The 16,784-nt window shown below is 37.3% G+C and overlaps 1 protein-coding gene across 1 annotated transcript in view; it reads right to left on the bottom strand.

The window, feature by feature from the left end:
* Positions 1–4,297: 4,297 nt before the first annotated feature.
* The window catches only part of LOC129453252 (macrophage mannose receptor 1), a 31,331-nt gene continuing 18,844 nt past the window's right edge, over positions 4,298–16,784 (bottom strand). Inside the window, exons 21-30 of the mRNA XM_055217399.2 lie at positions 16,204–16,306; positions 15,584–15,756; positions 12,631–12,736; positions 9,242–9,474; positions 8,961–9,126; positions 8,065–8,214; positions 5,620–5,736; positions 5,379–5,540; positions 5,261–5,293; positions 4,298–5,118 (exon numbers count right to left, since the gene is read on the bottom strand). Coding sequence (XP_055073374.2) covers positions 4,880–5,118; positions 5,261–5,293; positions 5,379–5,540; positions 5,620–5,736; positions 8,065–8,214; positions 8,961–9,126; positions 9,242–9,474; positions 12,631–12,736; positions 15,584–15,756; positions 16,204–16,306 — 1,482 coding nt within the window. The 3' untranslated portion in view covers positions 4,298–4,879. The remainder of the gene's footprint in view (positions 5,119–5,260; positions 5,294–5,378; positions 5,541–5,619; positions 5,737–8,064; positions 8,215–8,960; positions 9,127–9,241; positions 9,475–12,630; positions 12,737–15,583; positions 15,757–16,203; positions 16,307–16,784) is intronic.

The following is a 16,784-nucleotide window of genomic DNA, read 5'->3' as shown; positions in this document are numbered from 1 at the left end:
ATTTCTCCAAGCATTGTTAATGTAAATGTAGGCCAGGCAGACCAGCAGATTGGAAATCTGAAGGAGATTTTGAAAAGTTACAGCCCTAGCACCAAAACTGCATATGGTGATGTTTATACATTTAGGTATATGTCCTCCTAGCATCATATTAATGTCATACTATACAATGCACAGCCTACTTTTAATTATATGAACTTTTATTGTTTGATAATCTTATAGTTGTATGTTCACAAGCTATATGTGTCAATAAAATCTCTTTGTTGCAGGCTAACAACACAATGCATTTTCCGATTTGGTTGCTGTAGATTCAATGTATGTTTCTCGTGGCTTCAGTCAATTTAATACACTGATACACTGATGATGTCAACCAAAACAATACTGATAAACTTATTAATGTTAACAAAATTATAACACACTCATTGTACTGTACTAATTTATTATATCACTCATTGGGAAACTCACACACAACAACAAAGTAAAATGCAATGTTATTTGACCCTGAAGAGTGAAAAACTGAGATCCATCTTGAGCAGATACAGACTCTGTGGACACAGACTCAGCTTAATATACCGTGTGTCTCAATCAGCTCCCTTGTTCAGTAGTCAGGGCACTGATTAGGGAGTCAGCCATTTTAAGGGCTGTCTCAATCGCAAAATCCGTTCAGTGCACTGGAACGTTCGTTCCCTAAAAATTCCCACAATTCAACGCAAAAACCAGTGAGCATCGATGATCCCTATGTTCCCTAACCGGAAATCACGTGACCTTTTCTGAAGCTCGCCAACCGAACATCACGTGATCCAACTCAAAAAACTTTATGAAATGTTACAGAACTTTTATAAAGACAAACGTTTGTTTTAGTTGTAAATATAAACACACATTGCTACACAGTAAGGGACCACAATCTACTCAATATTTAAAAGAATAATATTTATTTAAAATTGTAAATATATTTATTACATTTAAAATGTAATTATATGACTCCAATTTTATGCACAGATATGTAAGAGAATAATGACGGCATTTTTCACAATGTACTGTTTAAAATTAAGTCAGAGAGATGTTGGTTTTGCCGGTTGTTGATGAGTAACAGCTGTGAGTGATTACAACGCGCTTAAGCAGCAGTGACAGAAAAATAAGTGAACAGTGTCCCAATGTGAAGTGAGCTAGGGTCCTTAACAGTGCCCGAACCTGTGTACACAATATACTGATTCACGACCTCGGGAGCTAGGGAACGAATTGAGACACACGGATAGAGACGGATAGACACAGAAAAACATGGCTGCCACAGGAGGAGAGGTTGTGTCCAAAACCAAATCCGAGCTGTAGTTTCTAACAGAATGTACAAAGGACAGGGATATAAAAACAATCTTCTACCAAAATAAACTTTATTAACAAGACATTTAAAGGCCTATAAAACAATGAGAAACTGTATATTAATGTCGTTCAATGTTTCAAAAACTGGGCTAGATAACTCTTCTTCAGAAAAATCAGGACAGATCTCAATGTCCGGAAAAGAGTCATCTTTATCTGGCACACCTCCATTGTCAAAGACCCCTATATAAGGGCCAACTCATCAGAATTTAAATTTTCTTTGAGCCTCTCCAAAAAAGCTCTGAGTGATTTAAATCCCAGATGTTATGCGAATGCATCAGTCTTGTCAAACTTACATCCACAAATGTTCAACAATTGTCCCAATGTTATCACTCTTGAATTTATCAGGCTATTAGTCAGCCCAGGAGATACTAACTCTCCAATGTCCAACCTTGCTTCTCCCACTAAGGGTTCATTCAAGAGCCAAAAAAGCGATAGTGTAGATGTCCTTCTTGATGGACTTAAAGACATCCAGGCTTTTAAAACGCTGAAATAGAACAATGGGAGTTCTTTAAAAGTTCTGTCTGCACACTTAGTCCAAAAAAGGTTTTAGCAAGTCCCCATTTTCTCACTTGCTCAAATATCAAACTCGCCCCTGCTTTCCAAATGTTTTCTTCACCAAAGAGAAACTTTTGTACAAACTGTAACCTGTAAGCAGATTTTCTACTCTCCAAGTGAACAAGGCCTTGGCCTCCCTCATCTCTTGGTAAGAATAAAACACATTGAGGAACCCAATGTAAATTGTTCCATAAAAAATTAACAAGCATTACTTGCAACTTTGATAACAGACCTGCAGGGGGTTCTTTCGATGCCAACCGGTGCCACAGAGTAGATGTGCGCCCCCTATATGTAATTCTGGGAAGTAACCATTTCCACCTTCTCAATCTTCCTTCCATCATTTCTTCAATTCCATCTCAGTTCTTTTTAACATACTGTTCATCTCCCAGAAAAACTCCTAAATACTTAATTCCACCTGAAGTCCATCTTAGAAAGAGAGAGAGAGAGAGAGAGAGAGAGAGTGAGAGAGAGAGAGAGAGAGAGTGTTTTTGCAAACACAGCCAGTTTGTCCTTGGTACCACCCGTCGGCCCAACCTTGGAATATCACTCCGGATGGGGATTTCTGCTTTGGGATTTCTGCATTAGGAATGTTGACCTATGACTGTTGCCCTACAGTTATAGAACAAAGGCAGGTATGTTGCAGTATAGTACTAGAATACATTCTCATGTATTCATTAGTGGTTATAGTTATATAATATCTTTTTATTATTATAGTTTTGCTTTTCACTTCTTGTTTCAAACTATTATGTTCTGAAATCCTAGAAGTGCAGAGCGTACAAACTGCAACTTTATTGTCACCCAATTCAGAATAATCACCCAGTATATTGAGTTTTGGTGTTTTCTGTTCTTTTTGATTGTCAGGATATAATCTGCTCTGATCATCGCCTGTTTTTAAACAATCATCTGATGTCTGATGGTGGGAAAATGATTTATATGCTGAAAACGATTATAGGCTGATCAGTGCATCCCTATAAATTTTATTTTTTATTTATATTTATATTTAATTTTATTTAAGGATGTGCAATGCAATAATAATACAGGCGTTAACCTGCTTTAGATCGTATTTAACCAACCACTATCACTTTGTTTGTGTAAATAAGGAAAAGTAATGTCACATTCAGGTTAAATATGGCATACCGCAGGGATCAGTTCTAAGTCCTATCCTTTTCTCGTTATATATGTTATATAATACATTTTTACACTGCTATGCATACAGTACCCAGCTTTACATCTCCTTGCATCCTAGTGAAACCCACCAGTTTATAATTTAACAGACTGTATTAGCGATATTAGTGACTGGATGGCAAATAACTTCCTTATCCTAAACTCCTAGCGAAACCCACCAGTTTCTAAGTTAACAGATTGTATTAGCGATATTAGTGACTGGATGGCAAATAACTTCCTTATCCTAAACTCCAATAAGACAGAGCTACTTATTATTAAACAGATTTGTCCAAACAAAAAATGTCAGCTAACAAGTTGCCCATAGATGGCTGCACTGTGGTGACATCTTTCAAAGTCAAACCTAGGTGTGATGTTCGACAGCAATCTATCTTTAGTCATATCTCCAACGTCTGCCTCACAGCATTCTTCCATCTTAGTATATCTCAAAAATATGCCATATGCTGTCTGTATCAAATGCAGAGAAGCTTATCCACACTTTCATGACCTCAAGAATAGACTATTGTAATTCGTTACTCGGGGGATGTCACACAAACCAGGGTTACAGCAACTCGTGAAAAGAAAATAAGTTAAATTATTTGTAAATTCAAGTGAATTAAACAAATTTAAGTGCAACAAGTATTTTGTTTTTACAGTGGATGCAGATTTTTGCTCTTTACCTGTTGACAGACTCTTTTTGTCATGATCCTGCCAGTCTGTCATAGTTATTCCTAGTTGTTCATGGTCATGTGGCAGGATCAAGTCAAGTCAAGACAAGAAATATAGTTTTTATTTCTGTATAGTTTTGTCATGTGCTGTTGTCTTGCCTAAGTCTTGTAGGTTATTGTTTTGTCTTTTGCCCCCTCGTGGGCTCTTTTTGTTATTAAACCTTTTTGAGTTCACCTTTACCTTTGCACTTGGGTTTTGTCCTTTGTGATGTATGACACTTTCAGTTGGTTCTGTACATTAAAAGTGAAGCTGTTAAACCTTGTGTCCTCCAGTCAACAGAACCAACAATACTCCAAGACCAGCATGCACCATAACAAAACACACAAACACACAGAGATCTGCTGTCGACTAAGCACAACCCTATACAGGAAAGCACAAGAGTTGCTGTAGAATCAATAAATCAATAAAATGTGCATAACATAAATCTTCAACAAAACATCAACTAGACACAAGACTTCATGCAAGACACTCAAACACATTTACTCAAACACAGTTTAATTCACGTTAACATGATCACAATTCCCACCAAGTTTTCCCAGAAAACTTTCCCAGTTTTACTTTATGTAACATCATCCTTTTTTATTTCTAAATAAAATGACTAAACATATGTACATAATTAATTTTAAAATCAATTCAAAATTCATGTTTATATTAAAATAATGCCAAATAAGTGCTAATAAAACGCCACCACACCAAAAACATTCTTAGCGGCTTAACATTTTTTACAAGACAAATTATTTTGTCTATAACCAGCTAACCTGCCCATAATCTTCATTTTCTTAATTCAGAAAATTATATAGAAACAGTAAAACTATATTATTGTTAAAGAGATGAATCATGATGTAAATGACGCTATATACAAAACAGGGCTTATAAAACAGATACAAACCAGTTTATAAGATCATATCATAATTCTCCTTCCAGATATACGACACACGAAACTTACTGAACCACTGACATTCTGCAATACTTGATCTTTCAATAAAAGACAAATCTGCGCAAGGAAGATGTTTCAAAATATCTTTTGTGTACATTACATTGAGAGTGATGGTGATTTGTCTTAAGCGTGCTCATTTTGTTCAATGTTGGCAACAAGTCCTTTAGTATCAATAGTTGTAGGTGGCCGTGAGAGATCAGACTTGTTATAGAGTCTGTTATCAAATGTATGCTGTCCAATCACAGGCCTGGGAACTCTCTTAAAGAGCAGAAACCCAGTAAGACCAGCGACAGCAATGATGACCAACACAACCACTACAGCGATGCCAGTCGATCCATGAGACGTCTCATCTACCTGTACATCTGCAATACAACATTAAACACATATTACTGATTTACACAATTACTCTTGTGTGTCTGTGTTTGTTGGTATTTATCTACAGCTGCCAACAGATCAGAAAATGAACACTGAAAAACTTTTCAAAAATTATATTCAACATCATACCTGGGATTGACGGCTTCTCTGTTGGTGGTATAACTGTTAAAAAGACACATGTAGATATTAACAGACAGTAAGGTGATGTGATATTAATGCAGATTATTTGTAAGTATATTTGTCAGACCTTTAGCAGTCTTGCAGATATAACCTCTCCTATTATTACAGCTGCTGGTGCTCCACATCCCAGTGTTTGACTGAACTTCAACACAATTTTCAACATCATCCGGCATCCGCGGTTTCCAGTTTGTGTAATCCACAACCGTATTATCAATCCACATCCAATCACCTGTCACACACAAACATCCGTTCAATATCTCTGTGATTTTAAATGTGTTATATTGATTTAGATGAAGGCTCGTTCTGACCCATATGACTGCGGTGAAGTCCAATCCAGACTGACTTTACTTCATCATGCAGGATCTCCAGGTTTTGCTGGATAAACTGTGATTCAATTTGATCCTCAATACTCACTAAAGATGCACCTGAAATGACAGATAACTCACTGTATCTGCTTTTAAAAGCAATCTTTCAGCTATATTGACAACTGAAATAGATTATTAATAACTACATATATGATAATATAAGAAATAATTCCGCAAAGTTTTGCCTCAGCCCCCACCCCAAAAAAAGAATAAACAAAATAAACAATACTAAAGATGAATTTGACCTATAGTAAATGTTTATAAAAATATTGCAATTCATATTGCAATAACATTGTCATTGTAAGTTCTTTCAGGAGCATCTCCCTGCAGAACACAACATCCAGGGGGCGGGGTTGGATCCAGATGCAGGGGTGGAGCTGGATCTCCTCCAGCTGCATTTTGTCATGACTGGTAACAGGAATCAGGACGCAATCGCGGAGTTCACGAGACATGGCAAAATGTATTAATAAAACATGAGGAGTAAAACAACGGCAGGTAAGTAACACAGGAACACAATACATGGAACACAGGAACAACATGGAAGTAACGACAATGATCCGGCAGTGAGTGTAGCAGAGAGAGATATAAATACACATACTAAATGACAACAGGTGAAACAAGACAAGCAATCAATGAATAAGTGTCCAGGTGATAATAATCAGAACAGACACAAAACATGACACAGACTAACCATGACAGTAACCCCCCCTCAAAGAGTGGCTTCCAGACACAACCACCCAAACATAAACAAAATTCCAGGAGGGTGAGTCTGGGGGAAGGGACAGAGGGCTTGGAGGAGGCCGCCAGGGCAAGGAGCCGGAATGAAACCGGCAAGGCAGGAAGCCTGGACGAAGCCAGCAGGGCAGGAAGTCGGGATGAAGCCGGACAAATTGGAGCGGCCATCTCGAGAACTGAGGCAGACAACTCGACCCTCCTGGGAACCATCGGAGATCCGATCCCCCCGGAAGTCGACTCCCATCATCTGGGGTAAACGGGCTCACACACGGTGATGACCACCCCGAGGAAATATACTGGAGTGGCATCCCTTCCGAGCCCCGAATTGAGCACAGTGGTGGACCTCCCAGGAATCAGACCAGATGACTCAACCAGCAGAGGAACCAACTGAACTGATTTGATACTCACAGGAACGGGCCCGTGTGTCACGGCAACCACCCCGGGGAATGAATCGGGCGTGGCGACCGTTAGCTTGAGCCCATCCTGGAGTTCCGAGCGTTCTCTCACAGTCAGCTCCAAGGGGCATCGGGGGTTGGCAGCTTCCAGGACCAGATGTCCACTACTCCCCCTCAAAAATTCAGGGGAAGCTCTCCTCGACAAACCTGCTGCGTCCTTGAATGGCTGGATCATTCTCTCATGACTGGTAACAGGAATTAGGACACAATCGCGGAGTTCACGAGACATAACAAAACACGAGGAGTAAAACAACGGGCAGGTAAGTAACACAGGAACACTTAGTAGATGGAATACAGGAACAACATGGAAATAACGATAATGATCCGGCAGTGAGTGTAGCAGAGACAGAGGTATAAATACACATACTAAATGACAACAGGTGAAACAAGACAAGCAATCAATGAATAAGTGTCCAGGTGATAGTAATCAGAACAAACGCAAAACATGACACAGACTAACCGTGACACACTTTTATGGTTCAGCGGTTTTACCATAAGACGATCCATACGCGCGTTGTTGCTCTACCATTTCCGCAATGAGTTGTAATAACACAGGTGCAAAAAAAATTTTTTTGACATCAAGGGCATACACAGTCAGCGTTATTTCTCTGAATAAGTTTTGCAAAAGTAAAGTAAAGAAAATTTATATTCTATGGCTTTTTATAAAATGTATTAAAGGTGTTGTGGGTTGGGTTTATTTTGCTGAATTAAATGTTAGTTTAACCACAGTTTAAATGTTATCTTACCTGTTTCAAAATACATGCAATTAACAGTGTTAATGCATTTTACTGTACAAACAAAAGCAATATTGTTTAACATAACATAGTTACAAAACCAGCAAAGACCAGTGTAGTTTACATCTTGCAAAATGGTCCATAGATCAGCAGTAAAACTGCAACATAACCTCGATATGGACGATAGTCCAAAATCTCTACCGGTTGACAAATTTCTACTGGTTTTTCATACCTACCAGTTTATCACCCACACCTAATTTTCACTAAACACACTGACATAGGAAAGAAAGATGTTAAGTAAAATAAGAGTTAGTAGTTGTGTATTCATTACCCTTCAAATTGTGCAAATAAATACTTATTTTCAATTCGCTATGTCAATTTGCGCAATTTAAAGGGTAATAAAAACGCAACTAGAGATATTATGTAATTGTTAACTGAAAGTAATGTACCAGACAGTGTCTCACCCATTCTTATACATTCTACTGTGGCATGAGCCCAGCTGTCTCTCGTGGAGGCCATGAAGGTATAGCAGTTTCCTCTAAACGGGATCCAACCTCTATTTTTTGACTCTGGGCAGTTACCCGCCAGCTGAGGCGGATCTGTGGGGGCAAAAGCTGTGGGCAGGTGTGAAGGATTAGTACATCTTTGTCTGAATTAAATTTTTTAGATTCCAAAAATACAGCATGTTGCTTGTAAAAGCCAGCTGAATGTATGGTACACATTCAAGGTATTCTTGGGTCCAAAGAAATGTACCCAAGCCGAAATGACACGAAAGAAAAGAAAGACCCGACACAAGAAAATTAGTCCTGAGTCCGACCCAATCCAAGTGGCCATTTTTTTTACCCGACTGGACCCGAATGTAAACGGCACTGACTTGTGTGCAGTCTACAGGCCTGCACGCACCAGTCAGACCCGGTGGTCTCACAACCAATTTGGCCAGCTGCCACAACACAGAGGTAACCGCTAAAATGTGCATTCAAAATTGATTGACAGGTCTGGCTCAACAAAAAATCACCTATCGACAGCCACACAATGTCGCAAGTACTCTTGACAAACAGAGAAGGTGTTGGAAAAGGACTCGATGCACACCTGCAAGATAGTTCGGGTCTTCTCGGGTATGTTCGGCAAAAATACATTAATTAAAAAAATTACCTGATCCCACTATTATTGAACCCGACTTGTGTCCAAAACACACTTGAAACTTTTAGATTTGGGGTTTTGAGATCCTTGGACCCATGAAGACCTCTATTACACTTACACAGGTTTAACATCTGAACTGCAGATGAATAACCACACTACTCACAATTCTAAAGAGACATCCATCATTCAGAGATGTAAATGATTCATAATAATGAAGTACCTGTTGATCGTTTACAGAGGGAATAATATGTGTTGTTACACGCTGCAGTTTTCCAGTCTCCATCTGTGTCAATATAAACACAAGCTAAATTGTTTTTGGGTTCTCCTGTAGCCCATTTACTGTAGCTTAGAAGCCAGTTATCCACCCAGCGATAGCGTCCATCTGTCTGAAAAAAAAACACATTACCACACTCATATGTTAGTAAAATCATTTCTGCAGTGTGTATACAGTATATTTTATTACATGAATGTGTTTATTGTGAAGAGAGATGAATTTATTACCAGTTTACTGTTGAGTCCGATCCACAAAGGTTCTTTGAGTTTGTCGACTCGGAGGCTGGTGTACGCCTGACTGATGGAGTCCAGTACACTCGCAAGATCAGCATCATCAGCTTTACACTGTCTTCTCGCTTCATCCCAGCTCATCTTCTCCAGCTGGACCTTATATGAATCATTGCCCAGACTGAAGTATTTCTGTGGTACTGCTGTGGTCACTGGAGCAGACAGCTGAGAGTCTTAAACACAAGCAAAATTCTTACAGATTATCTACAGTAAGAGATTAACCCCCTGGGGTCCAAAAACGCGGCGCCGCGTTTTGACGTGTTTTTCCCTTATCATGGCAGAACCAACTTAAAATACTCCATCATTAATAATCATACACTTACGTGTTTGACTTCATTTGAAACGGTAAAGGATCTTCTTTAATATGTGTTCATTCACAATAACAACAGATCTTTGTGTTTTTGTCAAATAAAGAAAATAAACAGGGTGTGCATCCAGACATTTCTGTCTCCGCCAGATGTCTCTCAAAACACATTACAAAAATCAATTGAAACTCCGCGAATACTCGTCACACAAGCATGATACACATATCCAAAGAAAGCCTGAAATGTCTACTTTTAAACAAGCTCTTAACAAATATTGCCTGTTTATGTAATCTGATTGAAGTAAAGAGAGTACCGTTTTTCCTGGCTGACTTCATTATCTTGTATTTGGTCACGCCCACACGCTGTTGACATGGTAATGAAGACACGAGCTGTTTGGATTATAAACTTTATTCACACACGTGAGGAATATCTTCATTTATGTCTGGACATTGAGGAAGAGAAGCATTTATCTTTAACGTTACCTTAGAAGAACAATCGAGAACGCACTGGAGCTGGATTAGAAGTATTTAACGTTAACAGTTAATTTATACCATTTATATTTGCTATCATGTAACTTAATATGCTCATGGCTTGTGCAGTTCAGCCTACATACAGTAAGCAACCTCATCAGACTGCACGCTTCGGATTGAAAAACTTTCGCATTGTTTACAAACGGACGCGATCTCATGTAATGGCGGATTTCACTGTTGCATTCTGTAACAGTGTTAAACACAGTTATTCACTTATATCCTTCTTATATATACATATCCACTTATAACTTACAGTAAGCCTGAACTGCTGTATCTTTTAAGTGTGTGCTGTAATATGATTCCATGTTTACATGCTTATTTACAAACAAATCCGCGTGACCTCCCGTAATGGCGGATATGTTTTACATGTTTTACAGCGTTAGACACAGTTATTTACTTTCGTATCCTTCATGGCAACTTGCTGCACTGCGGGATTTGCTGTAAAATGATTCCATATTGTTTACATGCAAGGCAATTCCATACATTGCGCTTTACACGCGACACCGTTTTTATGAGCGCCGCGTTACACGGAGACGCGAGCTCGCGCACATGGACGCACCATATGCGATGTGTTTTTAAAGTTCATACGCGCTTACAGAAACGCGTTTAAAACAGAAGCTAGACGATAAGGGGATGGGCATCTGAAAACAGTCATCTGAAAACAGCTTTTTATATAACTAATCGCTGCAGATGTTTATCTGAGATTAAGTTTATGTACAAGATAGTTTATATGAATGTAGTATCAGTGACATTTACCCATCAGTTATATATGTAAGAGTATTTCTGTGGACTATGCTAACAGCTGTTTATAACTCTCTTAGAGGTCTGCATCTCTCTCATCAGTACAAAACTATGAAGTGGAAAAACACTTTTTGGACATAAAGTTATATGGTAACATGAGCCACATGAAGTTTTCAGCTCTGTTGTGTATCAGTTTCTTAGTTTATACAAAGTTTTTGAATAGGGTATGTTTCCAAATAAACTGAAAATGTCCTACTGACCATCATTTCTATTTTGATTATATTGTTAACTTAATAAACCTCAAACAAACATGTATACATTTGTCCTCACATTCTTTACTGTAGTTCACTCTCAGATTCCTGCCTAAAGGCTCATTATGCAGCTCATTATGCGAGCCTTTGTTTGCTAGCTGTCAATCAATCCTTCTCGCATACAGCCCCTCTAAACAAAAAGTGTCTTACAATTTCTAAATCAATACATTGTTTTATGTGAATAAGTAGGCAGGGTGATTTTCACATCATTTTAAAGAAAAAACTCTAGACTACTAGATTATGTTTAGGAAAGTCTTGTTAAAACATGTTTAATATGGGTTTTGTGGACTTATATCAGTGACTTAAAAATTTTGCTTTTTTAAAAACCACGCATAAACCGTTTTCTCTCAAAAATACAAACATTTACATACATGTAGCTCATATAATATTTTAGCCCAGTTTGTGCTGAACGCAGTGGTATGAGACACTGGTCATTATTATGTTTTAAAGGGGGGGTTTAATGGTATTTCAAGCATTCTGACTTATTAACACAGTTATAGAGTTGTTTCCTCATGCTAAACGTAGGCATAGTGTCAAAAATGCAGTTGGGCGTGTTTCAGTGTATTTCTGTGCCGAATGCACTTCGCCATGGTTCGTTCTAGTTTCGGCTAATTTTTTTCGATTTTGGTTCTAACTGACGTTTCAGGGGTTTTCGATACGTATCACTTCTTTATATGGGCTTCCGCCGGAAAACTTCCCCCGGAAAACCCTGCCCAGCCGTCAGTCAGCGGGAGACGCTAGAGCTTGCTAACAGCTTATCACGCCACTCAGCCTTGTTTAATTTCAAAAGTCAACAATGGCGCAACAAGAAGGGTGTTTTTGGATGTAAGGGAAGACATCCAGCCTTATGGAAACAATGGATATAGTTTATTATCCGGATTAGCAGCGGAGTTTTGCGTGTGTGTTTGATGCGGTGGATTTTCAGAACCGGGTCATGACGAGTTACACGTGGTAAGTAAGACTTCTGTCTTATGTTGGAAATAGGCGCGTGTAAATTATATAAATGACACGAACATGTAGTGAATCATAAGTTAAAACAGTGTTGTATAGTGTTGTATGACTCGTACTCGCTCCTCCCGTGTTATAACTCCTCCTTCTTCATTTTTTCGTACGTTATCGGAAAGATTCGGTAAAGCTAATCTTTCTTTTATAAATCTGATTAAACTAAAGACTCTTCAGAGATATAAAGGATGTCATACTACTCCATAGGTACTCCAGATTAATATCAGAAATGCAGAAACAGCGTGTGTTACGTGAGCTTTAAAGCAACTAAAAAAAGACCAAATGTAAGAGCATGTCAGAACCTCTGAGAGTGTCCCAAAATGGTCGGACCCCAGAGGGTTAACAAGTGACCCATAAACTCATGGGTTTTCTTCAGTCAATGTGATTGTATTGAGTTTTAGTAAGAACATTTACACCGTGAGGTCTTTTATTCATCTAACCTGTGTTCCTCTTGCAGATGAAACCTCTCTCATCTCCACAGACTTCAACTTTCCACATACCAGTCAACTTCTTGGGATGTCTAATCATCACAACACAGTCATAGGTCTACATGGGAAAGAGTTCAGATAAACACTTGAAATAAACTTATAGGATTCATTTATATAATTTCTTCCCAAAACCTTTCCCTGAATTTAAAAATACTCCATAAACGTCAGATTTGATAGTAAAATGTGTGTATGTTAATGAATACCAATCATTTGTAAAAAGGAGTGCTTGTACACTCATTCACAATTAACATATCCCCCACCTATGCACTTCAGATACGCAAATTTCATATCTAGGAATGCTGTAATCCTCTGGACTCAAAAGTGTCCACCAAAGTGTTATAAGCAAGCTGAAATAATACCTGGTGCTCTCCTGAAAACAACCAGCATAGTGGAGCTTGAGAGCATTTTGGAAGCACTGAACATTATTCCAGAGACGCATTTGTTGCTGTGATTTGTAATATCCACAACAGTTACTTTATATCTGATTTTGAAGAATATTACTGAGTATAAAAATGCTGTACCCATTTATATTAAAGTAGCCATGAAACGTAAGTAGCGATTGTCTTATTTTTTCCTGTGGTGACGTTTATCTGAGTGAAACAGCTTTGAATTCGTCCGTTGGGTCATGTTGCTATTTGCTAACCACTGCAATCTTTTCCTGGGCCCCGCCACCTTCCATACCATATAACCGGAAGTAAAGCGAAATTTGTTTTGATTTGCGTTTTTGATTAAAGATTATGAGAGCACTTTTTTTTTCATTATTCACAGTTTTTAGTTTCATATTTCAGTTTTATTGTGACTTTAACTGAAAAATTTAAATTGGACAAGTATAATGGATGGTCAATTTAGTGTTTGTCCCGCCCCTCCTGTACTGTGATTGGACGGCTGTGTCATTTTTTTTCTCAAAGATAAAGAGTTCAAAATTAAAAATAAAAAACATGACAAAAGACCTTGTGAAACACCATTATGATACAATACAGAAAGAATACAGAATGTTTAAAAGTTTTGACTTTTTATCTTAGAATTTATCTTATGACTTTAAAAGTTATAATTTCATTTTTTTTCTTATAATTATGATTTACCACAGCATGATTTTTTCCCTATGTGGCGGAAATGGGCTTCCATAGGTTGTAATGTGTCACAATAAAGAGAAAAGCTTACAGAAAACTCATTTTGTGTGGCCGTGTCATAGCTTAATTATGGGGAGCCAATTCTGCCATATTCATAAACAAATAAATACATAAACAAATATACAAGGAAATGTAAAAAAACAAAAATACAGAAATAAATAAAGAAATATATATACATGGAACTGTAAAAAAACAAAAATAAATGAGTATTTATACCTGTATTTCTTTATTTATGTATAATTGTATTTTTTCACACTATTATTTATTTATTTATTCATTTATTTATACATTTATTTATTTTCACATTTATTTATGTATAAATGTATCCATGTCTACGCGTATTTATTTATACATTTATATATTTCTGTATATATTTATTTCCACATTTATTTATTTATACATTTACCTATTTCCTCTTCTCCTCGTCTGCACGCCAATGAGGGGGGCGTGTTTTACATCAGACTTAGCAATCGATCTCCGAGTGCCAGCGCTGAAGCCCCGAGGCCACAGCGACACCCGGCGGTGCGAAAAGCGAACAAAGCTGCACATGGAGTGAACGACCCGGAGATGTGCAACACCCAAAACCTTATTTCAAGTTTTAAATCATTTTGTGTCACCATAACTGTGTATATATAGGGTCACTATACATAGCATACGTACTGTACTCAGGACATGGCCGTAAATCGCCATCCGGTCGTGATTTCTAAAATGTCTTGGCACACATAAATATGCACGTTTTCAACATATCTGATGACAGACCCTTGTAAGTGGACACTTTAATATGGAAACGTGTGAAATTATGCACTATTAATAACATTTAATGTAAATGCCCTGGAGCATACTGTCCACTTACAAGGGTCTGTCATCAGATATGTTGATAACGTGCATTTTGATATTTATGTGTGCCAAGACATTTTAGAAATCACGACCGGATGGCGATTTACGGCCATGTACTGAGTACAGTATGTATGCTATGTATAGTGACCCTATATATACACAGTTATGGTGACACAAAATGATTTAAAACTTGAAATAAGGTTTTGGATATTACACATCTCCAAGTCATTCACTCCATGTGCAACTTTGTTCGCTTTTCACACCACCAGGTGTCACTGTGGCCTCAAAGCTTCAGCACTGGCACTCAGAGATCGATTGCTAAGTCTGAGGTAAAACACGCCCCCCTCATTAGCATACAGACGAAGAAAAGAAGAAATAAATAAATGTATAAATAAATAAATGTGGAAATAAATATATATAGAAATATATAAATGTATAAATAAATACGTGTAGACATAAATACATTTATACATAAATAAAGATGAAAATAAATAAAAGTAAAAATAAATAAATGTATAAATAAATGAATAAATAAAAAAATAATAGTGTGAAAAAATACAATTATACATAAATAAAGAAATACAGGTATAAATACTCATTTATTTTTGTTTTTTTACATTTCCATGTATATATATTTCTTTATTTATTTCTGTATTTTTGTTTTTTTACATTTCCTTGTATATTTATTTATGTATTTATTTATTTATGAATTTGGCAGAATTGGCTATTAATAGGTTTTAAGACCACAGCACATTCTGACGATGCCAGCAAACAAGACAAAAAGGCTTTAGGGTGCATTGAGTTGATAAAATGAGAAACTTGATCATTTTAATAACCATAATTAAATGAGCACTTTTTGCATTCAGAGAAGCTAAATAAAAAAACTTTGATGTGCTACATTATTCTTTGCACTTGTTAGTAACATCATGCACACTTGCCTCTCTTTCAAAGTAGTTTCTTGACTCTGGCCACGACATTGGATGACCTTTGACCCAGTTTGTATATTTGACGCCTTTACCATCAGTCCACAAAAAGCGCATCTCCGCGTTGACGTCATTTAAACCGATCCACACGTCATCAGTAGATCTGAGCATCAGAGTTGTAAGAAATGCTGAAAATACAAACAAAGGAAATGTCTAATGCTTACAGTTACACATTTCAGTGCAGAAACATTAACTAGTTTTACTAGAAAATACATGTTAGTACTTGAGTGCACCCAAGACACAATGAAATCAACAGATTTTGTTTCTTATCTTTAAAAAGCCCTTACGAAAATTAACCATGTTTTTTGGGGTAAAAGTGTAGTAACCATGTTTTTTGGTGTATTGATTACTATCAGCAAGACCATGGTTTTTCTACAGTAACTATGGTGTAACTATGGTTTTTGAAAACCATGGTTGTCAAAAACATGGTTATTTTGTGGTAACCGTGGTTTTACTACAGTAACCATGTTTTTTTGTTTGTTTTAACTGTAGTAAAACCATGGTTAATTTTCGCAAGGGAGGTTTAAAGAACGTTGCAAGTGAAGAACAGAAAACAGCACTAGTGTCATACTCACATTGCTCTGTGTGACTACGAATGGACACCAGATTGCCTCCATGTGAAATGCAGTGATCTCGTGATTTTTGCCATGACATCATGTTATCGAAAAACTTGTAACACTATTTGAAAACACAAATGCTTAGAATTAAAGTAAGTTGTTTTTCTAACAAAAGAAATGTCAGAGAAAATGATGTGTTTGGCATTCTTTTATTTATTATTATTATTATTTTATTGTTACTGGAAGCAGAAAATATTAAATAACTGAATGTGCGGGGAAATGTATACTGTTTTTTTTTTAAGGCGCTCTATGCTGCCTGTTCCAGCCAAAAAATGACAAGAAGGATTTGGGAGTGGGGGTTGGGCGCGTTCATGACTCTTTCTGAAAGCATGATAGCGAAGGGGAGGGGGAGGAGTTAGCTATGCTCCATTTTGTTTGCCAATACTTCGAACGTCAACAAGAAGTGACGTCACACAGATTCGCTAAGAGTGCCTTTAAATGCACAATAAGTAAGATTTTCACCACTAGAGGTCACTATTACACATTATACAACAGTTCTTTCTGGTTCTCGAATCTGATTGGCTGATAGCCGTGATATA

The sequence above is a fragment of the Misgurnus anguillicaudatus genome, chromosome 21 (assembly GCF_027580225.2).
Source record: "Misgurnus anguillicaudatus chromosome 21, ASM2758022v2, whole genome shotgun sequence".
NCBI lineage: Eukaryota > Metazoa > Chordata > Actinopteri > Cypriniformes > Cobitidae > Misgurnus > Misgurnus anguillicaudatus.
Note: the sequence above shows the minus strand (reverse complement) of the source record. Positions and strands in the feature narration are given on the sequence as shown.